The following is a 24636-nucleotide window of genomic DNA, read 5'->3' as shown; positions in this document are numbered from 1 at the left end:
GGCGCCCAAGAGTGGGAGCTTCCGCAGGAAGCATGCCGACGTCACCGGAAATACACCCAAAGGGGGTGTGACGCCGACGCCCACCTGGGCAAAGAAAAAAAAAAAAAAAAAAACCAAAGAAAAGACTACGAATCCGGACCCAACCACAAGACCGCGGAATAATGCACAGCATAGTGAATCCAGAAAGATCTTCAAGCTGCAAAACTACACCGACAGGTAAGAAAACTATTCGTTACCAGTATGCATCTGTTCTTGGCATGTAGGGCTGCTGACATTTATATCGCCCGCCCTCCTCCCCGGTGCCTGTCGCAGCTGTAGCACTCAGAATTATTCTCCTGCATGGTCATCACTTACTGTATCATACTCCATCTCTGCCACAATGGCGAAAAACAATCTGAGGATGGAGAGGATGCCCATGCGCACTGTAGTCCAGGGGAGAAGCCACCTATCTCGTGATACTTCGAAGACTCTTCCAGGACAACAATGTGCAATCATCTGGACCCAACACTAGGCGGCGATCTATGCACAGATATAAATGTCTGCAGCCCTACATGCCAAGAACAGATGCATACTGGTAAGTAGCATATTCCTTTCGAGGCAAATCCAACAGGGGTAGAGGAGGTCACCAGCAGTCCTCTACCACCACGAGAGGAGGAAAGGCTTGAACAGTGGCTTCCTCTGGCGCCGTTGCCCACTCCAGTGGGAGGAAGTGCTTCACAACACCTGGCAGAGTGGGTCAACATCACAAGGGATCGGTGGGTGCTGAATATACTGCGCAATGGATACATGCTAAGTTTCCATGCGCTTCCAAAGAACATTCCTCCAAAGAACTCTTGCCCTCACCAGCTAAGCTTGCTCCGAAGAGAGGTGAAAGTTCTGCTGCAAAAAAGAGCTATAGAGGAAGTTCCTCCCTCTCAAAGGGGAAAGGGAGTCTGCTCCAGATTATTTTCTTGTCCCCAAAAAAGATCAGGAGGACAAGTTCAGACCCATCCTCGATCTACGTCTCCTAAACAAAGTCATTGTCAGAGAAAAGTTCCGCATGTTAGCTCTTCACCAAATATGCCCACATCTTCAAGCCGGAGATTGGATGTGTACGGTGGATCTGCAAGATTCATACTTTCACATTCCGATTGCACTGCGGCATCGCAAGTACTTGAGGTTTGTCGTAGGAAGCAAACACTACCAGTACAAGGTGCTACCCTTCGGACTCAAGTCCGCACCACGAGTCTTCACCAAATGTATGGCAGTGGTGGCGGCTTTTCTTCACAAAAGGGACTCTTCATCTATCCATACCTGGACGACTGGCTCCTAAAGGGCCGTCTCCGGTACAGGTAACACACGATCTGCAACTTTGCCTACACCAGTTGCACAGGCTCGGTCTCCATGTAAATCTGGAGAAGTCAGTCCAGCGGCCGACACAGTCTATCCACTACCTCGGCTCCGTTCTGGACACAAAATTGGGAAAAGCGTTTCCTTCGGAGGAGAGACTCTTTTCCATGAGGCAGAAGTGTGGGATTCTATTAAAGTCTCGGCTTCCAACATTCCGGCAGGTAGCCTCCCTGCTGGGTTCCATGGCGTCCTGCATTTTTCTCATCCCGAACGTCAGGCTGAGAATGCGGCCTCTACAACAGGCTCTCGAAGACCAGTGGGACCAGGCGACAGGGCTTTGGGAAGATCGTATCACTCTTTCCCAAGCAACGAGGGATGCCATCAAATGGTGGACTCGGACGAGGAATGTGCTGGTGGGAGTGCCTTTTCACCAACCTCTACCAACCCAGTCTATAGTGACAGATGCCTCTCTGCAAGGCTGGGGAGCACACATGGGTCCCCTTCAGATTCAGGGTCAGTGGTCTGTGCAGGAGCGGACGTACCACATCAACATGCTGGAACTCAGAGCGGTGTTTCTAGCTCTCAAAGCTTTTCTTCCAGCGATCGAGTCCAACTCAATCCTAGTTCAGACAGACAATACAACCACCATGTTGTGTCTGAACAAGCAAGGAGGCACGCGGTCACGCCCTCTCTCCCGGGAGGCTCAAACCATCTGGCACTGGCTTCTCTCTCGAAACCTCTCAGTGGTGGCGGTGCACCTTCCAGGCGAGTTAATCAAAGCAGACGCACTCAGCAGGCACTTCGAAGATCAGCCAGACTGGGTGCTAAACGACGAAGTGGTAGAAGAGCTTTTTCGTTGTTGGGGTCGTCCAGCCATAGACTTGTTTGCGGACGACGAAAACGCAAAATGCCACGCCTTCGCGTCCAGATTCCACCGATCAGGGACGCAGGGGAATGCTCTCCTGATGGATTGGTCGGGAATATTTGCTTACACATTTCCTCCCCTAGCTCTGATTCCGAAGGTAGTTTCTAAGCTGCTCAGGTCAGACATGGAGATGATCTTGATAGCTCCGGATTGGCCACGGCAGTGGTGGTACCCGGACCGTCTGCATCTGTCTGTGTCCACACAGACGACTTCCTTGCAGACCGGACCTGTTGAGCAAGATGAACGGGAGGATACTGCATCCCAACCTCCCATCACTGAACCTGACAGCATGGCACCTGAGGTCTTGCCATATGGGCATCTGAACCTGCCTACCGAATGTATGCACATTTTAAAGGAGGCTAAGCGACCTTCCACGAGAGCGTCTTATGCGTTCAAATGGAAAAGATTTTACATATGGTGTAGGGATCATCTCCTAGATCCTACTAAAGGGCAAGAGGAGGTAATCCTGCCATACCTACTTTCCTTGGCAACTTCTGGTTTGAAATATGCTTCCATTAGAGTGCATCTGTCAGCCATAGTAGCGTACAGGAAATCACCTACTCAGATTTCTTTCTTTCAGGTTCCGGTGGTTAAGGACTTCCTCCAGGGGTTGAAAAAGGTGTATCCCCCTGTGCGAAATCCTTCTCCTCCTTGGGAATGGAACCTGGTTCTGTCCAGGTTAATGTCACCTCCTTTCGAGCCCATCCACAAGGCCTCTTTGCAACATCTCTCTTGGAAAGTAGCCTTTTTAGTCGCGATCACGTCAGCGCGCAGAGTGAGCGAGATACAAGCACTCTGTGCGAAGGAACCATATACTGTTTTCCACCACAATAGAGTAGTTCTGAGAGCTCATCCATCCTTCTTGCCTAAGGTGGTTTCTGATTTTCATATAAATCAGTCCATTTCCCTCCCTTCGTTCTTTCCAAATCCTACGACCCCGGCTGAGCGGTCGCTGCACTCCTTGGATCTTAAGAGAGTGCTTAAGTTCTATTTGGAAAAGACCAAGGGTATCAGGAAGACTGATCAGCTGTTAGTGAACTATGGTTCAATGAGAACGGGCTTTCCAGCGGCCAAGAGGTCCATCTCCAGATGATTGTCTCCTGCATTAAATTGGCCTATCTGCTTGCAGGCAAGCCTTTATTGGTATCACCCAAAGCGCATTCTACCAGAGGGAAAGCGACCACAGTAGCTTTCTTACATGACATTCCAATGTCAGAAATATGTAAGGCTGCGACCTGGAAATCAGTTCATACCTTTACTAGACATTACTGTCTAGAATCTGATTCCAGGGCCGATACTCAAGTAGGGCAAGTCTCCTTGAGAAATCTGTTTGGGTAGCCTATAGCCTTCTCAGGCTTGTTGATGAGATTACTGTCTTGTCATTCCTTTGCCCGCAGGGATGAGGAGAGGCTCGCTATTCTATTCTAATGCTTATGACTATTGATGAGGATCCCCTGGAAGAGAAGGATTAGTTACTTACCTGTAATCCTAGTTCTCTTCCAGGGGTATCCTCATCAAAGTCATAAGCAACCCTCCCGCCTCCCCGGGCAAAGGATATTCTTTAATAAGGAGATATTGTTAACCTATTTGTTACTTGGTTTTTTCAGTCTCCGAAAAGAACAACTGACCTAACTGTCACCCCCGAGGCATGATGGGATACTAGGGGTCATGAGTGCCTTAAAGGCACGGTGTCCGTTTTTGTATTACATACAGCTACAGGTTAGCTTTTCAGTCTTTTAGACTGTGTGTTTGCAATGCAGCCTGGGCGCTTTCAATGCTTTCAGTGAGTTATAAGAATTTCTACTGCTGTCTGAGCATTAAAACAGTTTCTAAACAATCTTTGGTGTTGTTTCTCATGTTTCTAATGCACATTGTTCATGTATGGTGGAAATTCTACACACCATATTTCAGCTCTGTTGTGATTTGGCTGCTATTGTTTATTTTTATATATATATATGTATATATGTATATATGTATGTATGTATATATATATGTATGTATGTATATGGGGCACATATAATATAGTGTTTCTGGGGTCCCGCGCATGGGCGGGAATATTCTAATGCTTATGACTTTGATGAGGATACCCCTGGAAGAGAACTAGGATTACAGGTAAGTAACTAATCCTTCCTGCAGTTGCTAAGGCAACTTGTGTCTGGCAACTTGTACCTGGTGTCTTCACCAGGGTAGGGTTTTCTCAGGAGGTGCTTTCAGACAGAGGTTCCACTTAATGTCTGCTTACCTAAAACACATGTGGAAAGAGTGTGGAGTGCAGTACAAGTTTACTACACCCTATCACCCACAATCCAATGCTCTTGTTTAGAGGTTCAACAATATATTGAAAGGCATGATTACATGGCTCCCTGAAAAACTCAAAAGGAGATGGGATGTCCCCTTACCATGCTTGCTTTTCACCTACAGAAATGTGCCTCTTAAGGGAGTTGGGGTTTCCCCCTTTTTAACTTCTGTTTGGCCATCCTGTTAGGGGACCACTCTGTCTTGTAAAGGATGGTTTGGAAAAGTCTCTCCAAGAACAAAAAGACGACATTGTGGACTATGTACTAGGGCTAAGGTCCAGAATGGCGGAGTACATGGAAAAGGCATCCAATAATACTGAGGCCAGCCAGGAGCTTCAAAAGCACTGATATGACCAAAAAGCTGCACTGGTAGAATTTTAACCAGGGCAAAAGGTGTGGGTTTGGAGCCAGTGGCACCAAGGGCTCTCCAGGACAGATGGAGTGGCCCTTACCCCATTTATAGAAGAAAAGTGACTTCACCTACTTGATTGACCTTGGCAGAAGCAAGATACCGAAAATGGTGATCTATGTGAACAGTCTTGAGCTTTTCCATGACAGGGCTGATATTACCATGCTGATGGTGAGTGATGAGGATCAGGAGACAAAGAGTGAACCTCTCCCTGACCTCTCCCTGACCTCTTCTGTGAGAAAGTGCCATCTTTCTTGCATGGTATGCCCCCACTTTCTGCTGAATTCCTGATGTACTTTGACTCATTGTGCCCTGGGCTCCTGCCAACCAGGTGCCCAGGGCCGGTGTTCTTCCCTGAAACTGTTGAAGCTAAAACCCAATTGGCATCTCTGGCCACATGTCAGCCCCTGGTAAATGGTACCCTAGGTACCAAGGGCATTGTGACCAGAGAAGACCCCTAAGGGCTGCAGCACTTATTGTGCCAACCTTAGGGGCCCTGCACCCTGACAACACACACTACCTTTTCAGGCTGTGTCCTGGTGCAGAACTACACCAAGAGGCGACATGGCACACATCCCTGTGTGCCATACCCACAAACCCACTGCCCTGGCATACATCAGTCACCCCTCTAGCTGGGTGCACTATGCCAGTTGTGTGGGCACAGGTGCACGAGCCCTGTGCCCCTAAAGTACCCAGGGCCATTCATGGGCACTATAAGTGCAGATCTGACATTAAGAGTATATGGTGCTGGAAGATTGTCATCACGAACTCCACAGCACCATGATGGCTACACTGAAGACCGAGAAGTTTGGTATCCAAGTTCTCAGCACATTAAATCCACACTGATGCCAGTGTGGGTTTTAATGTAAAATGCACAACAGAGGGAAACTTAGATTTTCCCCTTGAAACTAACCCACAACCTGCGTCCTGACTGAGAGACTGCCTATGCTGCCACCCAGCAGACATGTTGCTGGACCCCTGGGTAAGCCATACGCTCTCATGGGCCTGCAACAATGCACATCTTGGGGCGAGGTGCTAAGTCTCCTCCCCCAGGATGGACAGTGGAAGCTTTAAAAGCATGCCGCCTTTGTGAGCTTCTCCAGGCCACTTGCTGTACTCTGCATCTGGCCCCCACTGGTTCTGGCCCCCACTGGTTCTGGCCCCCACTCTGGCGGGAAGACAGGCTGGAAAACCAAAGTGAGTAAAGACACCCCTGCACCCGGCCGCTCCCTGTGACCATTTCCTGGGTGCCTACCTAACCTATTTTTATAGAAAATTATGCCCAAAGCTTTTCAATTCCAGCACCAATCGTCACTACTTAGTAGGCCTATTGGATTAGTTCCTAAGCTCTAGACTGACTCAGCACCCGGGAATAAAATATATTCCTATTAGTATGACCAATGTAGTACACTTGTATTAATTAATGAAAACCATTGTCACAAACAGAGTTGTACTTCCCAAACGGAAAATATATATATTAGGCAGTCTTGATTGTAGTTGTATTCAAATTATTTATTGAAATTCAGTTAATCTCCTTATTCTTGATTTTAAAAATACCACACACTATTGCTGTGCCGCCAACGCGTTACATCCCTCTTTAGACTTCTTAAGGGGATATAGTGGTCTTGTTTCTTTTAGTTGTTGGTAAGTATGGCTCCAAGCCAACCTTAGGAGCAACCACGATAAAACAAAGTGTATTGAAAGGCCGGTACTCAATGCTCGTAATATCTCTTCGCTGTGAATGGATTATGCCCTCTAATAGATTCAATCAGTTAAAGGCGGTGTTCAATTTTCTCTCCCCGGTAAATATAGCAATGTCGCTTCCTCTAGAGTGACACAATCCGCACCGTTTCTCCAAAGTTCCACCAAGGTTTCAGAAAAAGTGCCTACCTAACCTACAGCTTCCCAACTTACCTCTCGAAGTGGTGGTCGCACCTGAAGAATCTCCGTCTCCAAGTCTGCAGCCTTTGTTCTTCTTGCAGCTTTCTCATTGAAATCAATTGGGCGCCTAACGGCCCAAGAGCACCCTGCCGCCCCCAGTGTCGCTGGGAGTGCAACCTCTGTTCTGTTCGACTTCCCCACTTGCCCTGAGCAAGTGACCAAGAGCCGAGCTCCCACAGTCGCGTGGCCTGCCTGCTAGCAGCCACCAACCGAAGCCCCCTACCCGCCATAAGCTAACATTGGGCCTACGCTCTCTGCACCTGACTGCCCCTGTGCCACTGAGGGTGTAACTACTGTACCTACCTGAACCTGGGATACCCCCGAGTCTTACCCCAGAACCTTAACTCTGCCAGTAGAGTACTTACCTGAAAGCCGATAACTTACAGTTCGAGGAATATGAGCTGCAAATTGTACACTTATGCATTAGATCGCCACCTGGTGTTGGGCTCGGATGATTGCAGGTTGTTGTCTTCTTGGAAGAAGTCTTTGTAGTCACGAGATAGGTGACTCCTCCCTTGGACAATACTGCACATGGGCATCGGCTCCATCCTTAGATTGTTTTTTTCCGCCACTGGGTTTGGATGAAAGTTTCTCCGCTCCGGCCAGAAAAAGACTTTTCAGCAACTTCGAAGCGCAGAACTTACACAAACTTCCAATAACTACCTTCGACATAGACTACAATACTTTTCAACGCCATCGTTTCCATTCCGGTCATTGAAGTGGGCCGTTAGGCCTATCGCCGCCGTGCGGCCTACACCACATGGAAAGAACTCCGTTCAAAAGATGCCCGGTATGTCAAGCAAAGTTTCCACATAGCGACCACCACGAGGTCTGCAACCTCTGCCTATCGCCGGAACACGACGAGTCGACCTGCACAGCTTGTGCATCCTTCCGATGGAAGAAAACCATCCGGGATCGGAGAGCACGTCGACACGAAATGAGATCAGGTCCAGTACCGGAAGACATCTTTGACGAAGAGGTTCCCCTCGTTCTCGAAGAAGACTCACCTGATCTCCAGATCGTATCAGAGGCAGACGACTCAGATGACTCCATTCCAACGGGTCAGCGCATGAGTACTCCTGCCCCTGCACCACATATTCTGGCCAAACCGAAGGCAAAGGTCAGCACTCCACCCAAAGGGCCCAGCCGAGACCGAATAACTGCTTCGAAAGCCCCGCTTTCCAGCCCGGCTCCGAAGAAATCAACTAAGCCTTCTAGTGCCTCAACACCGCGCAAGCCTCTGCCATGGGCACCAAAAAAAAGAAGCACCGGCTCCAAAGCAGTCTACTTCAACACATTCGACTCCGAAAAACTCAAAGCCTGATTCAGAGGTGCCCAAATCCTCGAACATGCCTACAAACCGAAAACAACACCTTCGGCACCAAAAAATATGCCACAGGACGTTAGAACACCTCGACAAAAGAAGATCTATATAGACCCAAAAACGGGTCATGTAGGTGCTACACCTCACAAGAAGAGACTAGCAGATGCACCACCCACACCTGTGGTCCCTGCCAAAAAGGACTGTGCAACATCTCCTATGCACCTTTCCTCTCCTACGCCTTTCTTTCCTTCTCCTGATCCTCCTCACATATCACCTCAAATCTCTACTGTACATTCTCCATTATCATCACATTCGCCACAGCAGAATGATGATGAATACAATTTGGGTGGAGGGGAGGACATGCAAGACCCTGATTCATACCAGGTAGATGAGGGTGTATGGGATTTTACAAACCCACACAATGTGCCTGACATCCCCGAACCTCAGTCATACCCATCAAAGCCTTCCCCTCCAGAAGATACCATTGGTTTTGGTCAGCTGTTAAACAGAGGTGCTGTTTACAATGGAGTCCCTATGCATTCCGATAGCATAGAAGATTTTCTCCTAGATACCTTTGAGCAGTCTCAGCGGTCTGCTCAAATTCTTCCCATGATCAAGGGGGTTATAAAACATGCGCTAGAGGTATTTAAAGACCCTGTACGTTCTAGAATATTAAACCCTAGAATCGAGAAGAAATATAGACCAGCACCCACAGATCCCATCTACATTAAAGGACAACTGCCCCTAGACTCATTAGTTGTGGCCAATGCTAAGAAGAGGGCAATCTCTCAAACTTCTGGCGAAGCACCCCCACCTGACAAAGAATCAAAAGTAATTGACGCATCAGGTAAGAGAATAGCTGCACAAGCTACAAACATCTGGCGTATAGCAAATACACAAGCCCTCTCGCGTTACGATAGGGCTCATTATGACCAATTACAAAAACTCCTTGAGCACCTACCAGATCAGTACAAAGATCAAGCAAATAACCTTATACAGGAAGGCAAGTTAATATCCAATGCCTCAATAAAATGCACGCTAGATGTCACAGACACAACATCTAGAGCTGTAAACACCAGTGTCATACTCAGGAGACATGGGTGGTTACGCATTTCAGGGTTTAAACAAGAAGTGCAAACCACCATTTTAAACCAACCATTTAATCAGAACCAGTTATTTGGCCCAGAAGTAGACACTACGTTGGAAAAAATGAAGAAAGATACGGACACCGTAAAGTCTATGGGGGCTTTACAGTCCACACCAGCTAGAAACTCTTTTCGTCGCTCCTCATACAGAGGAGGCTCCAAACAAACTGGAGCAGACACTACAACATCTTTCAAATCCCAAACATCCTCTAATAAGGGATACTTTAGAGGAGGATACAGAGGCAATATTAACAAAGGAAGAGGTCGCGGTAACAATACCAACCAATCCTCTTCCGCCACAAAATAGGGACTTCCCTCTGCTCCCCCCCACAGCATTCCACTCCTGTAGGGTCAGATTAACACAGTTCCTACCTGTCTGGAACTCCATTACAACAGACAAGTGGGTAAGACAGACTATCCAACATGGCTACTGCCTGGAACTTACAGCAACCTCTCCACACATACCTCCCAGGCAGCGTCCAATGTCTATAGACCATCTGACTCTGCTTCAACAGGAGGTTCTATCACTTCTACAAAAAGATGCTTTTCAGATAGTTCCTTTAGAAGAACAAGGAACAGGGGTTTACTCGCTGTACTTTCTAATTCCCTAAAAGGACGGAACACTAAGGCCAATTCTAGACCTCAGGCCCCTCAACCATTACATACAATCAGATAATTTTCATATGATCACTCTGCAACAAGTGCTTCCACTGCTGTAACAAGGCGACTTCCTTACAACACTAGATCTAAAGGACGCCTACTTCCATATCCCCATACATCCTGCCCACAGAAAGTATCTAAGTTTTGTACTGGAAGGACAGCACTACCAGTTCAAAGTCCTCCCATTCGGAGTGACAACCGCTCCAAGAGTATTCACAAAATGTCTAGCAGTAGTAGCAGCACATCTCAGAAGACAACAAATACATGTCTTCCCTTATCTAGACGACTGGCTCATAAAAGCCAAGTCATTCAATTAGTGTGTCCAACACACATCAGACAATTCAAACATTGCACGACTTAACGTTTATAATAAACTACACCAAGTCACACCTGCAGCCTTCGCATGTACATCAGTATCTAGGGGCTACAATAAACACGTCTACAGCTCTAGCATATCCCAGTCCAGCAAGGATACAGAGCATTCAAGCCAGTCACAGCTTTTCAACACCAACAATCTCTGCAAGCCAGGGTGTTTGAGACCAATAGGCATGATGGCATCTTGCATCTTCATAGTACCACACGCAAGATTTCAAATGCGCCCATTACTAGAATGCATAGCACAACAGTGGAACCAAGCTCAAGGTCAACTAACAGACCTGGTGTTGGCATCGCTCTGCAGTGGTGGAACACCAAAAACTTGACAAAGGGGCAGCCGTTCCTCGAGCCTGTTGCACAAGTAGTGCTCACAACAGACTCATCCCTCACAGGGTGGGGATCCCATCTCTTACATCACACAACTCTGGGCCAATGGACCAATCAACAAAAACTGCTCCATATCAACCATTTAGAGCTGCTAGCAATATTCTTAGCACGCAAAACTTTTCAACTTCAAGTACAAAACAAAGCTGTCCTAATCCGGACGTACAATATGACAGCCATGTACTATATACAAAAACAGGGGGGGACACACTCTCTGCAATTGTCCCAACTTGCACAAAACATTTGGAGATGGGCCATTCCTCAAAACATTTATCTGTTAGCGGAACACCTTCCAGGAGTTCACAATCAGATAGCAGATCTATTAAGTCGGCAGTCACAACAGATTCATGAATGGGAACTACATCCACAAGTGCTTCAGCCATTCTTCCAAAGGTAGGGGCTACCCACACATAGATCTGTTTGCCACACACGAAAACGCAAAATGCCCAGCCTTCGCCGCCAGGTTTCCACACCCACTGTCCGAAGGCAATGTGATATGGATTAACTGGTCAGGCAGATTTGCGTACGCTTTTCCGCCTCTCCCACTTATTCCATTAGTAGTGCGCAAGCTCAGACAACACTCTCTCACACTGATCCTAGTTGCTCCCACATGGGCACGTCAACCGTGGTTCACCACACTACTAGATCTTTCTCTAGTTCCACATCAAAAGCTGCGGCTCACATTCTCCCTGTTAACACAGAACCATGGAGAAATCAGACACCCAGACCCAAACCAACTGAATTTGGCGATCTGGCTCCTGAAGTCTTAGTTTGGTTATCTAAACCTACCACCAGACTGTATGAATATCATTAAAGAGGCTAGGAGACCCACGACCAGAGCGTGTTATGCCGCTAAATGGAAAAGATTTGCCATTTATTGCAAAAATAATCAAATTTATCCCCTGATGCTTCCATCCAAAATATCATTTGCTACCTTTTACATTTACAAAGGTCTAATTTGGCATATTCTTCCATACGCCTGCACCTTGCAGCAATTGCAGCCTATTTACAAAACAGGCAACATCTGTCTCTCTTCAGAGTACCTGCAATCAAAGCATTCATGGAAGGATAAAAAAGAATAATCCCACCCAGATTGCCACCTTCTCCTGTGTGGAACCTCAATCTTGTCCTTACAAGACTCATGGGGCCCTCTTTCGAGCCGCTACATAAATGTGAACTGCAATTCCTAACATGGAAAACAGCTTTTCTTGTTGCCATTACTTCTCTCAGAAAAGTAAGTGAGATACAAGCTTTCACTATACAAGAACCATTCTTTCAAATACATCCCAACAAAGTGGTTCTTAGATCTAATCCAAAATTTCTTCCAAAGGTTATCACTCCTTTTCACCTTAATCAATCCGTAGAGTTACCGGTGTTTTTCCAAAACCCAGACTCTGTAGCGGAAAGGGCTTTACACACATTAGATGTTAAGAGGGTTCTCTTATACTATATAGATAGAACTAAATCCTTTCGAAAGACAAAACAACTGTTTGTATCTTTTTCTCCTCCACACAAAGGCAACCCCATCTCAAAGGGTGGGATTGCAAGGTGGATTGTAAAGTGTATACAAATATGCTATATTAAAGCTAAATGTACATTAACAGTCCCTCCTAGAGCGCACTCTACTCGCAAACTAGGAGCCTCTATGGCTTTCTTAGGAAACATACCCCTAGAGGACATATGCAAGGCAGCAACATGGTCTACACCACACACATTCACCAAACACTATTGTGTGGATGTGCAAGCCAAGCAGCAAGCTGCCGTAGGCCAAGCTGTCCTTCGAACTCTCTTTCAAACTACTGCAACGGATACAGGTGACCACCGCTAAGGGAGACACTGCTGCACAATCAATGCAGAAGTGTACAATCTGCAGCTCATATGCCTCGAACGGAAAATGCTACTTACCAGTATGCATCTGTTCTTGGCATGTAGAGCTGCAGAGTTGTACACGCCCTCCCGCCTCCCCGGGACTTGTATCTGTTCCAGTTTTTCATCTTACTTAGATGCACACACATGGACATCCTTCTTTCTTTACTTCTACTAGCTCCATCATTTCTCATAATGGCGAAAAACAATCTAAGGATGGAGCCGATGCCCATGCGCAGTATTGTCCAAATGAGGAGTCACCTATCTCGTGACTACAAAGACTTCTTCCAAGAAGACGACAACCCGCAATCATCCGAGCCCAACACCAGGTGGCGATCTAATGCATAAGTGTACAACTCTGCAGCTCTACATGCCAAGAACAGATGCATACTGGTAAGTAGCATTTTCCTTTTCTCCAGAGGGTAACAGTGACTGGTTTTCACCTGGAAATTCTTCTAAGTGTCGAGTTTTGAAACTTTGACATATTCAATAAAAATCATCCGATCAACGAAAACGACATTACTCACCTGTTACCAGTAAGAAAAATATACACAATGTTATTGATATTGCATTTACTTAAAATTCCCATTGAGCTCAATGTTATTATTGTGTTAGAATTGTGTTGCATATTGTAACAACTGTATCTATTGCAATGAAAAGTCTATTGCTATTTGACAGTATTCAACTAGAGCATCTCATTCTGAGAAAGTATTTTTATACCTACTTGTGGTTCTAAAATAAACTATGTTTTTATATACAAAACAATTGGCCTAGAGTTCAGTTCTTGAGTGTGTGAGACCATTTACTGACTGAGTGTGTACAAGTGCTTTACACTGTCCTATGATACTGCCTTACTGCTCGACCATTCACCACTTTAGAGAGTACGGTTATATCTAACTTCAACCTCTGCCAAACCTCCGGGGACTGTGGACTCTGTGCACACTGTACCTTACTTTGGTGCAGTATATACAGAGCCACTTGCTTACAGTAGCGGACCCCCTGAGTAGTTTTTGGGGACCCCCAGGTGTCCCTGGACCGCAGGTTAAGAACCATTGCTGTAATAAAGGGCAAACAGAAAAAAGGTTTCTAAGTCTTTTTTTCCGAACAACTCTTGAAAGTTAAATGCGTTGCTCTCAAATGACTCCAAGAGTAAGAAGTAATTGGCATCTACCGTTTACTTCATTGACTGAATGCTTTGCAGGGTAGTGTTAGGGAGAATCTGATGTACAGTTAACTTATTTTGTTTTGGTAATATTTGAGGGAACTTCATTAATTTGCGCTGATGTTATGCCAAGCCGTACATTGCTATATTGATTAAATCTGTTCCAATTGTGCTGGTCACTCTAATCTCTTACACTCCTTCCTTAAAATTTCTTTCAGTCGAAGCTGATCAGGATTGCTTGGGAGAGACTGACATGAAGGCCATTTCTCCTCCGCAGTGGAATCAAAGGATTAGTGCTGGGCCCTCCTGGCAGGAGCAGCTTTGGAGAGGTGCAGGTAATGGGACTTATTTTATTTGTATTGTTTGTTGTCTTTTGAAAATTGATAGCTATTTGCCAATGAACTAACTGGCATTACTGTGTCAGGTAACATGTCAGTTAATTTGTACTTTTTAAAGAAGAAATTAAACTATTCACAGAAATCTCCCATAGCCTTGTTTGAAAGCTGAAAGTATTAATTGGATTTTCAGGGTGCCACTTAGCAAAGCACTTTCTGCATCGCAGTGGTGTATATTGTCCTCATCGTATACATGAAGTATAAATGAATAACACTGGTTATGAGTAGGAATAGAATGTTTTTTGCAGCTGTTATGTTGTCTTTCCATGATTTCTTAACTGTCCTGAGTTCTAAGACATTCTGTTGGATTGGCTTTTAGTTACTTAGGCTGGCTTTCAGTACTAAAAAGGTTCTACTATTATTGGGTTCACAAGTTATATATTCAAACATTGAAGTATGATGTCTCTCACCAAAGTTTGTGTACTTTTAAGTAATCTACTATATTAGCCACTTGTTTACCAACATTTCAGTTTAGACTAATCACACACTTGAGCATTTCTCCAAAGGTCACAGTGAAATTTGTTTATTCAGCATCAGATAGATTAAATTGATACATTTTGCCAACCCCTTAGTCTTTAAACTTTTGAAGCACTCATTATAGAGGCCTTGAATGTACTGGTAGATAATGACTAAAGGGAAGATGCTTTACCTTTTCCCTGACTATTTCATTTGGGAGCCTGTATCCACCTCTACTGTGGACCAGAAACATGCCAGAGTGAACTCCATACTTGTAGCTTCACTTTGTCTGACCTGTTGCATGCACCTGACCCACCCACTTAGATTTGCCTCTTGCCAGGTTTCTGATTTGTGGGTTGTGCTACTCCAATACTGAAGATCAACATCCCGTAATGTCATGACTGCCTGACTGACAGTTGTTGAGTCTATTTATTAAAAGTGTTTATCACATCTCTTTTGAGCCTTTTTCTGTGTAATATATGTTTAAATAAAAAAAAGACTAGGTAATATAACCCTCTAATAATGTTATAATTTTCTGATGTATTTTAGAAACCCCACCTCCTCCTGTAGAGCCTCCACCAGAGCCCTCTGAAGTCAGGGCAGATTTAGAAACACCCGCTTCGCAGCTACCTAGTTCTGATGCCCTTGCTGCTGTAGCCCAATTGTTTGAGTCAACACAAGGACAGCAGGTAAGCATTATAGTGTTTTGTCTGTGTTAAACAGTCTAGTATTTAAGGAGGTAATTGTGGGGCTACTGCTAAGGCTTGCCTTATCTGTTAGAAGAACAGCAAATTGCGCTTTGCATAATATGTAGCATTGGCACTAAGCTTTAGGGATCTATGTGGGAAATGGCTGATCAGCAAAAACTGGTTTCCTTAGACATTCTTCTCCAAATGTTAATTATTTCCTTGTTGTTTTTTTAAATTTGAATACCTTCTTTGGTTAATTTAGTTTGTTGCCACAGTTTCAGCATAGGACTACTGAACTTTCTTTGAAGCGTGAGAACCACTTCTTTCGTGAATATATCAGTTCAATCAATATCTTCGTAGCTGTTGGCTCACACAGAACAGTTTCCACACAGCATATACAGAACAGTTTCCACACAGCATACACCCAGTTAACCACTGGCTCTCTCACGATCCCCCCAAAACAACTTTAATTGGAAGGCAAGCAGTGTACTCACTAGATTTAATACACTGGAAGACACTAGATACCACTTGATAAAGCACACTTTATAAAAGAGAACTATAGTCAAACGTTGTGACTGGATACAATGAAGGTACCAATGATTGTGGAGATTTGGAATTCAAGGAGCTCAACCCCCTTGAAACTGATAAAGTGAGTTGCTTGCTGATCATTATATCTTCTATGGAGTAGTGTGGCTCACTGGTTAGAGGCAGCAGGCCTGAGAGCAGAAGTCAGCCTGGGACCAGGGTTCAATTCCCGACGCGGCAGGGTCCTGGACCCTGGTCAGCGGACTCGATAATTCTCGCTTCGGTGCTTACTCTAATCAGGGGTTAAACTCGGCAACTCTGGGCATTAGCTTGCCTAATCTCCACAACGGCCCCACCAATTCCGGGGATGCCTGGCTCCACCTTGGGGACTCCCAGCAAGGGACCATCCCACAGGGAAAGCCAGGACGGGTTCCCCAGAGTTATACAGCGCCGGGACGCCCCGTTGCTGGGGCAGCTGTGCGCTTTACAAGTATACTACATTTACATTTACATTCTTTTCAGACCAAGTTGTTTTACTTCCCACAGAAAATAGGATTTGTATCCTGATTTTCATATGTCAGGGTCCCTCAGCCTCACACCTCCATCCCCACGGCTCACATGGCTTTGGAATCTTGGGGATGCCTGTTTTGAGAATGTTTGAGTACAGTTGGAACGAAATTGCCAGCCTGTACTGTAAGACTGGGGAGGAAGAAAAGACAACCGATTTGAGAAAGTTATTGTGGCTTTAGAGTAGAAGAGGTTGATTAATTGAAGCTCAGCTGATTAGTCAGAAACGTATTTGCTTTCCAGTCAGTGGACTTAAGCCGCTAAGCTGGGTGAAAGCAATGAAGTTGAGGAATATGAATCCTTAAATCAGCAACACAGGAAGAGAGGTTTTTTGATGTATTGATGTGATCTGCCAAAGCCAAGTTGATTGTCATAGTTAAGTGTTAAGTAGACTTCCTGGTATACTTGTAAAGAAAGGCAATGAAGCATCACCACTCCAATGGCAAGCTAGACAAGAGTTCCGACATAATTTTCAGTAGCGCACATAAAGCACTGTTGATCATTGGATGTAGTAGTTGCACCTGAGATTAACGATCCCCTGTTGATCTTTGAGAACTATGCTAGCAACCTAATGAAGTTTACTTTGGTGTAATTTGGTTTGTTGATTAGACTATTCCTGAAGTAATCGTTTGAGTAATTCCTAATGCCCACTGTTGCCTCTGTGTCCGGGGCGCACTGATGCTGCTATCCAGGACATTGATGCCATCAGGACTAAGGGAGAGCCATTCTAAACTTCCTGATAGAGGTAACTAAGGCAGCCAGCTTCCACGTCTTTTCTTATCCCCTGGTCGACATGATGCTCCAGGTTGAACCAGTCTTAGTCGTTGTCATATAGGACTTTGGGGTGAAGTTTGTGAAATTAATTGATTTCCCTAGGGAGGGTGAAGGTACCCTGACTCGTTCTTGAGTATTCCATCTAGGCTCCCACATTCTCTGCACCTCCCAAAATATAACTGTGGAAGAAAACCTACCAAATCGACAGACCCTTGTGAGGTCCAACACATTGAACCTTCCTGAAGTACAGTGCTGCAGTCTGTGACCTTACCAGACCAACAGAATATGTTGGTTGTTGTAGGAACCACTTGGTAGGAGTTTTGTAAAGCCCATAAAGAGTCTCCTACTTTGATAGTCTTGAGAAAGTTAGCTGATGTTGTTGGATGTTACAAAGTGGAAGTGGAAAATGGACTTCTTTACTGTAAGCCCCACCACCCCTGAGCCAAACACTTGCTAGAGGTTCCCCTGTTCCTATCACTTTCTTAATGAAGCTTGCCCATGAGAATCAAAAAGACCAAGCTGAATCCTCTGCTATTGGCCCACTGTTCGACTCAATATATGGCTTTGCGGGATGTGCTAGTTAAGTGATACGTCTTGTGTTTCAGATGAGGACGCTTCTACTAACTTTAGCTGTCATGTAAATGATTTGTCTTGGAGAAAGGGAATGGGCATTGAGGAGCTCCTAGATCCTTCCACAATTTGAGACCATAAGTACGTCTTTATCAAGGTGGTTTGTGCCTATATGTATCCAGAGGTTGTGCCCTTCAAGAGAACTACCACCCTTGTTGTGGTTACGGCTCTTTAGAACCATCCCCCAAATTGATTTGCCATTATGGTGCTTCCAACCAGGGTAGGGATTTTTAACTTGGAGTGATTTCTGGTCTTTCCATATTATGGTGGAGATGTAAGAGTGTGGTGTCAAATTCCTCTCCTCCACCTCTTGGCACCTATAGACTAATGGGCTTGTGTAAAGGTCTAACAAAACCTTGAAGACTTTGATGGGCACTATATTAATCTCTCAAGTCATGACTTGTTTGCCTTTTCGGAGATGCATCAGAAAAGAGTAGGGTTCATTCTCTCTGAACTACAATATGAACTCCTGAGTTGGAGGAAAACCTGATGTTACGCACCCATGATGAGATTCACAATGTGCTGGTCCTCTTTAAAAAGATGGCTCTCAAGATTTGATACAAAAGTTCATGTTGCTTCTGGGCAGCCTGAGCCTATTGAGCTGTCCTTCCAGTTAACTGAGTTTGTGCAGGTCTTCCTGGGCATCAATTCACTCCTGCTAGGTTCAGTCCAGCTTCTCAGTTGGCAGGTAATTTCTTTCCTTGGGTCAATCCAGGAAGGCGACTCAGCAGGCTTTTGCAGACCTAAGTGCAATGTGGTAGCAAAGTGGTAACAACTCAAGATTTTGTTGTCCTCTTATACAGGCAACTGTGGTTTCCAAATGACATTGGTGAGCCATATCTGGGTTAACCGTTTCCAAACCGTCTGTTGACCAAGGCACGGTACCAGAACACATTGAAGTGTCCATCTTGCTTTGGGGCATCCTGTCCCTGTCATTGTGTGTTTGCCTCAGATTGGCTATAGCTGCTCCCTTCTCCCTCAGAAGTGAGAACACAGAAAATGGATGAGATTTACACTGGCAAGAAACCTGCTCTAGGAGAAATGGAATGGGATGCAGTCCTCCACCCCGCTTACCCTATACACATAATTAAGGGAGGAGAAAATTAATGTAGAGACCGAGTTGGATGCAAGAAATATGTATTTCAGTTTGGCCCAGTGGGCTGCACCTTTTTAAGCAAACACACATACACCCACAAACTTACTTCTCATGGAACATGTGTTCTGTAGCAGGGGATCTCTGTGTATAGTCATAATCTAGTGAATAGTCCCACTCATGTGCGGGGACCCCGGCGCAATCAAAAATAATCTCTTAAGCTGTCTTCTTTGCAGTACTGCATAGACATTTAAGAGAGAATTAAAGACAGATAATGCAGCCTATACATGTAAGGCTACACTGTCCAGTACTTCAACTAGAAATGCAAGGATATGCCACCAATATCACACTTAGACCTGTCTGCCAGGTTTCACCATGGAGAACACTTCCCCCCTTCACCAAATCCTTGGAATGATAGAGAGGAAGGACAGGACAGACAAGCCCCCATAGGCTGCCATTATGTGGCTTAAAAAGGGATACCATGCCTTTAAGGAAACTTTCCAGAACTCTCCTGGTATCCCAGAATGCACAGCAACTCCCTCCACTTTCAGTTCTTTTTTCCGGCTCCTGCTAGCACGACCCTGGAGCATTGAGCTCTCCCTTTTTTGGGTTTTTCTACAAATTGTGTACTTTTAAAGTGTTCGAGTGTGTTCACTCGACGTGTTTTTGCCTCTTCTCATCTTTGCTGGAGTTTCTGGTGTTTTTGCTGCCCTTTTATCAAATATGCCTGCCTTATTTGATCAATGTCCTGAGTGCTCCAGGAAAAAGGCAAAATCGGATCCTCACAGGGTGTGCATCCTGTGCCTGCCTTCTTCTCATGTTCCTGAGGAGTGTGATATCTGTCTACAGTTCCCTAAAAGGACCCTGAAGGACAGGGAGAAGACCAGGCTCCAAGGCTTGGAGCAGAGAAGGCAGCAAGGACAAGGTGGGTCTGGGCATGAAGGGGCTCCTTCCTCTGCCCGTGCGCAGGCCTCTGGGGGGCTCCCCAGCAAGGAAAAGGCCAGAAAACGCCACCGATCTCCGTCGAGGTCGATGGCCTCGGTGTCGAAAGGAATGACCACAGTCTGTTCCCTGTCTCCCCAGGGCTCTGGTTCGAAGCGCCGTCGACGTTCGACGTCGAGGGGACTGACGTCGAGACCTCCGACGAGGTCGACGTCTAGGACTGATTCGTCGTCGAGCCATTGACGCCGAGAGGGGTGAAGACGCTGGCGCTTGCCGTCAAGGCAACACCGCCGGTCACCGTCGACACGTAAGTCCGCAACGTCGAGGCGAAGATCAGCGTAGAGACTGAGGTCGTCGACGCCGAGGAGATAGTCGTCGTCGAGGGGACGATCGACGTCGAGGCACCGACCGTCGAAGCGACTACCATCGACGCCGAGCAGACGCTCGTCGACGTCAAGGAGACGCTTGTCGACATCGAACGGAGACGCTTGTCGACATCGAACGGACGCTCCGCGTCGAAGAGGAAGCCTAGACGTTCTGGGACCAGGACGGAGTTCTCTGCTTCAGCGAGCACACGGTCGCGGCGGCGGCGGCGTCGCTAGTCTACGAGGGATAGGGCCTCGAGATCGCCCCCCTCTGGTCAGAAGAAGAAGAGAAGGTGAGTGGGACAGTCTCCAGGCTCGGAGTACTCTCAAGTCTACTGACCCTCCAAACAGAGGTTGCTTACACCTCCTCCTTTTCGTGGATCCTCCTCCACGTACCCCGACTCCTCCTCCACTGCCTCAACCTCCTACTCCTCCACCACCTCCGGTTTCTCCTCCCCGTCCTCCTCCACCGGCTCCGCCAAGGTCTATCTCGCTACCTCATTTGCCGACACCGCCTACGGGGCCGCCACAACCTAGGCTCCTGGTTCGGCCTCCACAGCGCCCTCTTTTCCAGCCCGCGGACCGTCCGAGGCCGCGGAGGTAGAGTTCTCGCTCAAGACGGAGAGATAGGTCCAGGAGTCGCCGTCGCTCGTCTACGAGGTTCAGACGGGGCCGTAGGAGGGGCAGGTCTAGATCCCGCCACACAGATTCGTCCTACTTGCCGACCCTGTTGGACTCCCCTCGTACGAGGGTGTCCCCGATAGACGACATTGTCTCCTTCCAGGAGGTGTTGCTGCGAGGAGCGTCTAAGCTGGAGCTCTTCCTCACCCCTGCGGTTACGAAGTCAGCGACTTCCAGGCTGCAAAAGAAGTATCGGGCCCCTGACTCTGATCCTGCGTTTCTTCGCTCGGACCCTGCGCCGGACTCAGTGATTGTGACGGCGGCGAGGAAGCAACACGCCACCACCCCGTCATCGACAGTGCCTGCTGACAAGGAGAGCCGCTGGATGGATTCGGCAGGCAGGAAGGTCTGCGGGACGGCCTCCACGTCTATGAAGGCCGCAAGTGCTTCAGCCTTGTTGGAACGTTATGATCGGTCCCTCTGGGAGTCCAAGAAATCTTTAATGAAGGACTGATGGTCTCCAACCAGGTGATCAGCTCGGCTGCGGATTCCTCCCTCCTGGCAGCGCACGGATACTGTCATGAGGTCAACCGGAGGCGCCACGCCCGACGTCCTTGAAACCCGAGGCACAGCAGAGGGTTGCCAATCTACCCTTCTCTGGTGAGACCCTTTTTGGAAAGCATGCGGACGAGGAGATGGCCCGCATGGAGGCGGAGACCTTGATGGCTGTCGGATTGGAAAAGCCGAAGGAACAGAAGAAGACCTTCAGCTCGTTCCAGAGACGGTACGGGGCGCAAGGTAGAGGGCAAGGTAGACAGGCTGGGCAGCAGCAACAACAACAGCAGCAGCAACAGTTCCAGCGGCGCCCATTCCAAAAGCGCCAGAGGGGCCGTGGTGGTCAGCAGGCTTCATCTGCGACCAAAGGCCTGGCTGGGTCTAGGCCCTGAGGTGCTTCTTCTCCCTCCTCCGTTACCCGCTCCAGTGGGGGGAAGCATCCAACTTTACCTGGCAGAGTGGAGAAACATTCAAAGCTCCACACACACACACACAGAGAGCCCCCCCCCCCCACACACACAGAGCCCCCCCGACACACACACACAGAGCCCCCCCGACACACACACACAGAGCCCCCCCGACACACACACACAGAGCCCCCCCGACACACACACACAGAGCCCCCCCGACACACACACACAGAGCCCCCCCGACACACACACACAGAGCCCCCCCGACACACACACACAGAGCCCCCCCTCACACACACACACAGAGCCCCCCCTCACACACACACAGAGCCCCCCCACACACACAGAGCCCCCCCACACACACAGAGCCCCCCCCACACACAGAGCCCCCCCCACACACACAGAGCCCCCCCCACACACACAGAGCCCCCCCCACACACAGAGCCCCCCCCACACACACAGAGCCCCCCCCACACACACAGAGCCCCCCCCACACACAGAGCCCCCCCACACACACAGAGCCCCCCCACACACACAGCCCCACACACACACAGCCCCACACACACACAGCCCCACACACACACACACACACACACAGCCCCACACACACACACACACACACACACAGCCCCACACACACACACACACACAGCCCCACACACACACACACACAGCCCCACACACACACACACAGCCCCACACACACACACACAGCCCCACACACACACACACACAGCCCCACACACACAGCCCCACACACGCACACAGAGCCCCACACACGCACACAGAGCCCCACACACGCACACAGAGCCCCACACACGCACACAGAGCCCCACACACGCACACAGAGCCCCACACACGCACACAGAGCCCCACACACGCACACAGAGCCCCACACACGCACACAGAGCCCCACACACGCACACAGAGCCCCACACACGCACACAGAGCCCCACACACGCACACAGAGCCCCACACGCGCACAGAGCCCCACACGCGCACACGCGCGCACAGAGCCCCACACGCGCGCACAGAGCCCCACACGCGCGCACAGAGCCCCACACGCGCACAGAGCCCCACACGCGCGCACAGAGCCCCACACGCGCGCACAGAGCCCCACACGCGCGCACAGAGCCCCACACACGCGCGCACACAGAGCCCCACACGCGCGCACACAGAGCCCCACACGCGCGCACACAGAGCCCCACACGCGCGCACACAGAGCCCCACACGCGCGCACACAGAGCCCCACACGCGCGCACACAGAGCCCCACACGCGCGCACACAGAGCCCCACACGCGCGCACACAGAGCCCCACACGCGCGCACACAGAGCCCCACACGCGCGCACACAGAGCCCCACACGCGCGCACACAGAGCCCCACACGCGCGCACACAGAGCCCCACACGCGCGCACACAGAGCCCCACACGCGCACACACAGAGCCCCACACGCGCACACACAGAGCCCCACACGCGCACACACAGAGCCCCACACGCGCACACACAGAGCCCCACACGCGCACACACAGAGCCCCACACGCGCACACACAGAGCCCCACACGCGCACACACAGAGCCCCACACGCGCACACACAGAGCCCCACACGCGCACACACAGAGCCCCACACGCGCACACACAGAGCCCCACACGCGCACACACAGAGCCCCACACGCGCACACACAGAGCCCCACACGCGCACACACAGAGCCCCACACGCGCACACACAGAGCCCCACACGCGCACACACAGAGCCCCACACGCGCACACACAGAGCCCCACACGCGCACACACAGAGCCCCACACGCGCGCACACACAGAGCCCCACACGCGCGCACACACAGAGCCCCACACGCGCGCACACACAGAGCCCCACACACAGAGCCCCACACGCGCACACGCGCACACACGCACACAGAGCCCCACACGCGCACACGCGCACACAGAGCCCCACACGCGCACACGCGCACAGAGCCCCACACGCGCACAGAGCCCCACACGCGCACGGAGCCCCACACGCGCACGGAGCCCCACACGCGCACGGAGCCCCACACGCGCACGGAGCCCCACACGCGCACGGAGCCCCACACGCGCACGGAGCCCCACACGCGCACGGAGCCCCACACGCGCACGGAGCCCCACACGCGCACGGAGCCCCACACGCGCACGGAGCCCCACACGCGCACGGAGCCCCACACGCGCACGGAGCCCCACACGCGCACGGAGCCCCACACGCGCACGGAGCCCCACACGCGCACGGAGCCCCACACGCGCACGGAGCCCCACACGCGCACGGAGCCCCACACGCGCACGGAGCCCCACACGCGCACACGGAGCCCCGCACACGGAGCCCCACACGCGCACACGGAGCCCCGCACACGGAGCCCCACACGCGCACACCCAGAGCCCCCCGCCCAGAGCCCCCCGCCCAGAGCCCCCCGCCCAGAGCCCCCCGCCCCCGCCCAGAGCCCCCCGCCCCCGCCCAGAGCCCCCCGCCCAGAGCCCCACGCCCCCACCCAGAGCCCCCCGCCCAGAGCCCCCCGCCCAGAGCCCCACGCCCCCACCCAGAGCCCCACGCCCCCACCCAGAGCCCCCCGCCCCCACCCAGAGCCCCCCGCCCCCACCCAGAGCCCCCCGCCCGCACCCAGAGCCCCCCGCCCGCACCCAGAGCCCCCCGCCCGCACCCAGAGCCCCCCGCCCGCACCCAGAGCCCCCCGCCCGCACCCAGAGCCCCCCGCCCGCACCCAGAGCCCCGCGCGCGCACCCAGAGCCCCGCGCGCGCGCACCCAGAGCCCCGCG

The 24636-nt window shown here is 49.6% G+C and overlaps 1 protein-coding gene across 1 annotated transcript in view; it reads left to right on the top strand.

Annotated features, from left to right (window-relative positions):
- Positions 1–24636, top strand: part of SCAF4 (SR-related CTD associated factor 4) — a 1013644-nt gene that overhangs the window by 217876 nt on the left and 771132 nt on the right. Inside the window, exons 8-9 of the mRNA XM_078658400.1 lie at positions 14036–14152; positions 15218–15357. Of these exons, the coding sequence (XP_078514526.1) occupies positions 14036–14152; positions 15218–15357 (257 nt within the window). The remainder of the gene's footprint in view (positions 1–14035; positions 14153–15217; positions 15358–24636) is intronic.

Source organism: Lissotriton helveticus, chromosome 8 (genome assembly GCF_964261635.1).
Source record: "Lissotriton helveticus chromosome 8, aLisHel1.1, whole genome shotgun sequence".
Lineage (NCBI taxonomy): Eukaryota > Metazoa > Chordata > Amphibia > Caudata > Salamandridae > Lissotriton > Lissotriton helveticus.
The sequence above is the reverse complement of the archived record's forward strand: the minus strand, read 5'-3'. Positions and strand labels throughout refer to the sequence as shown.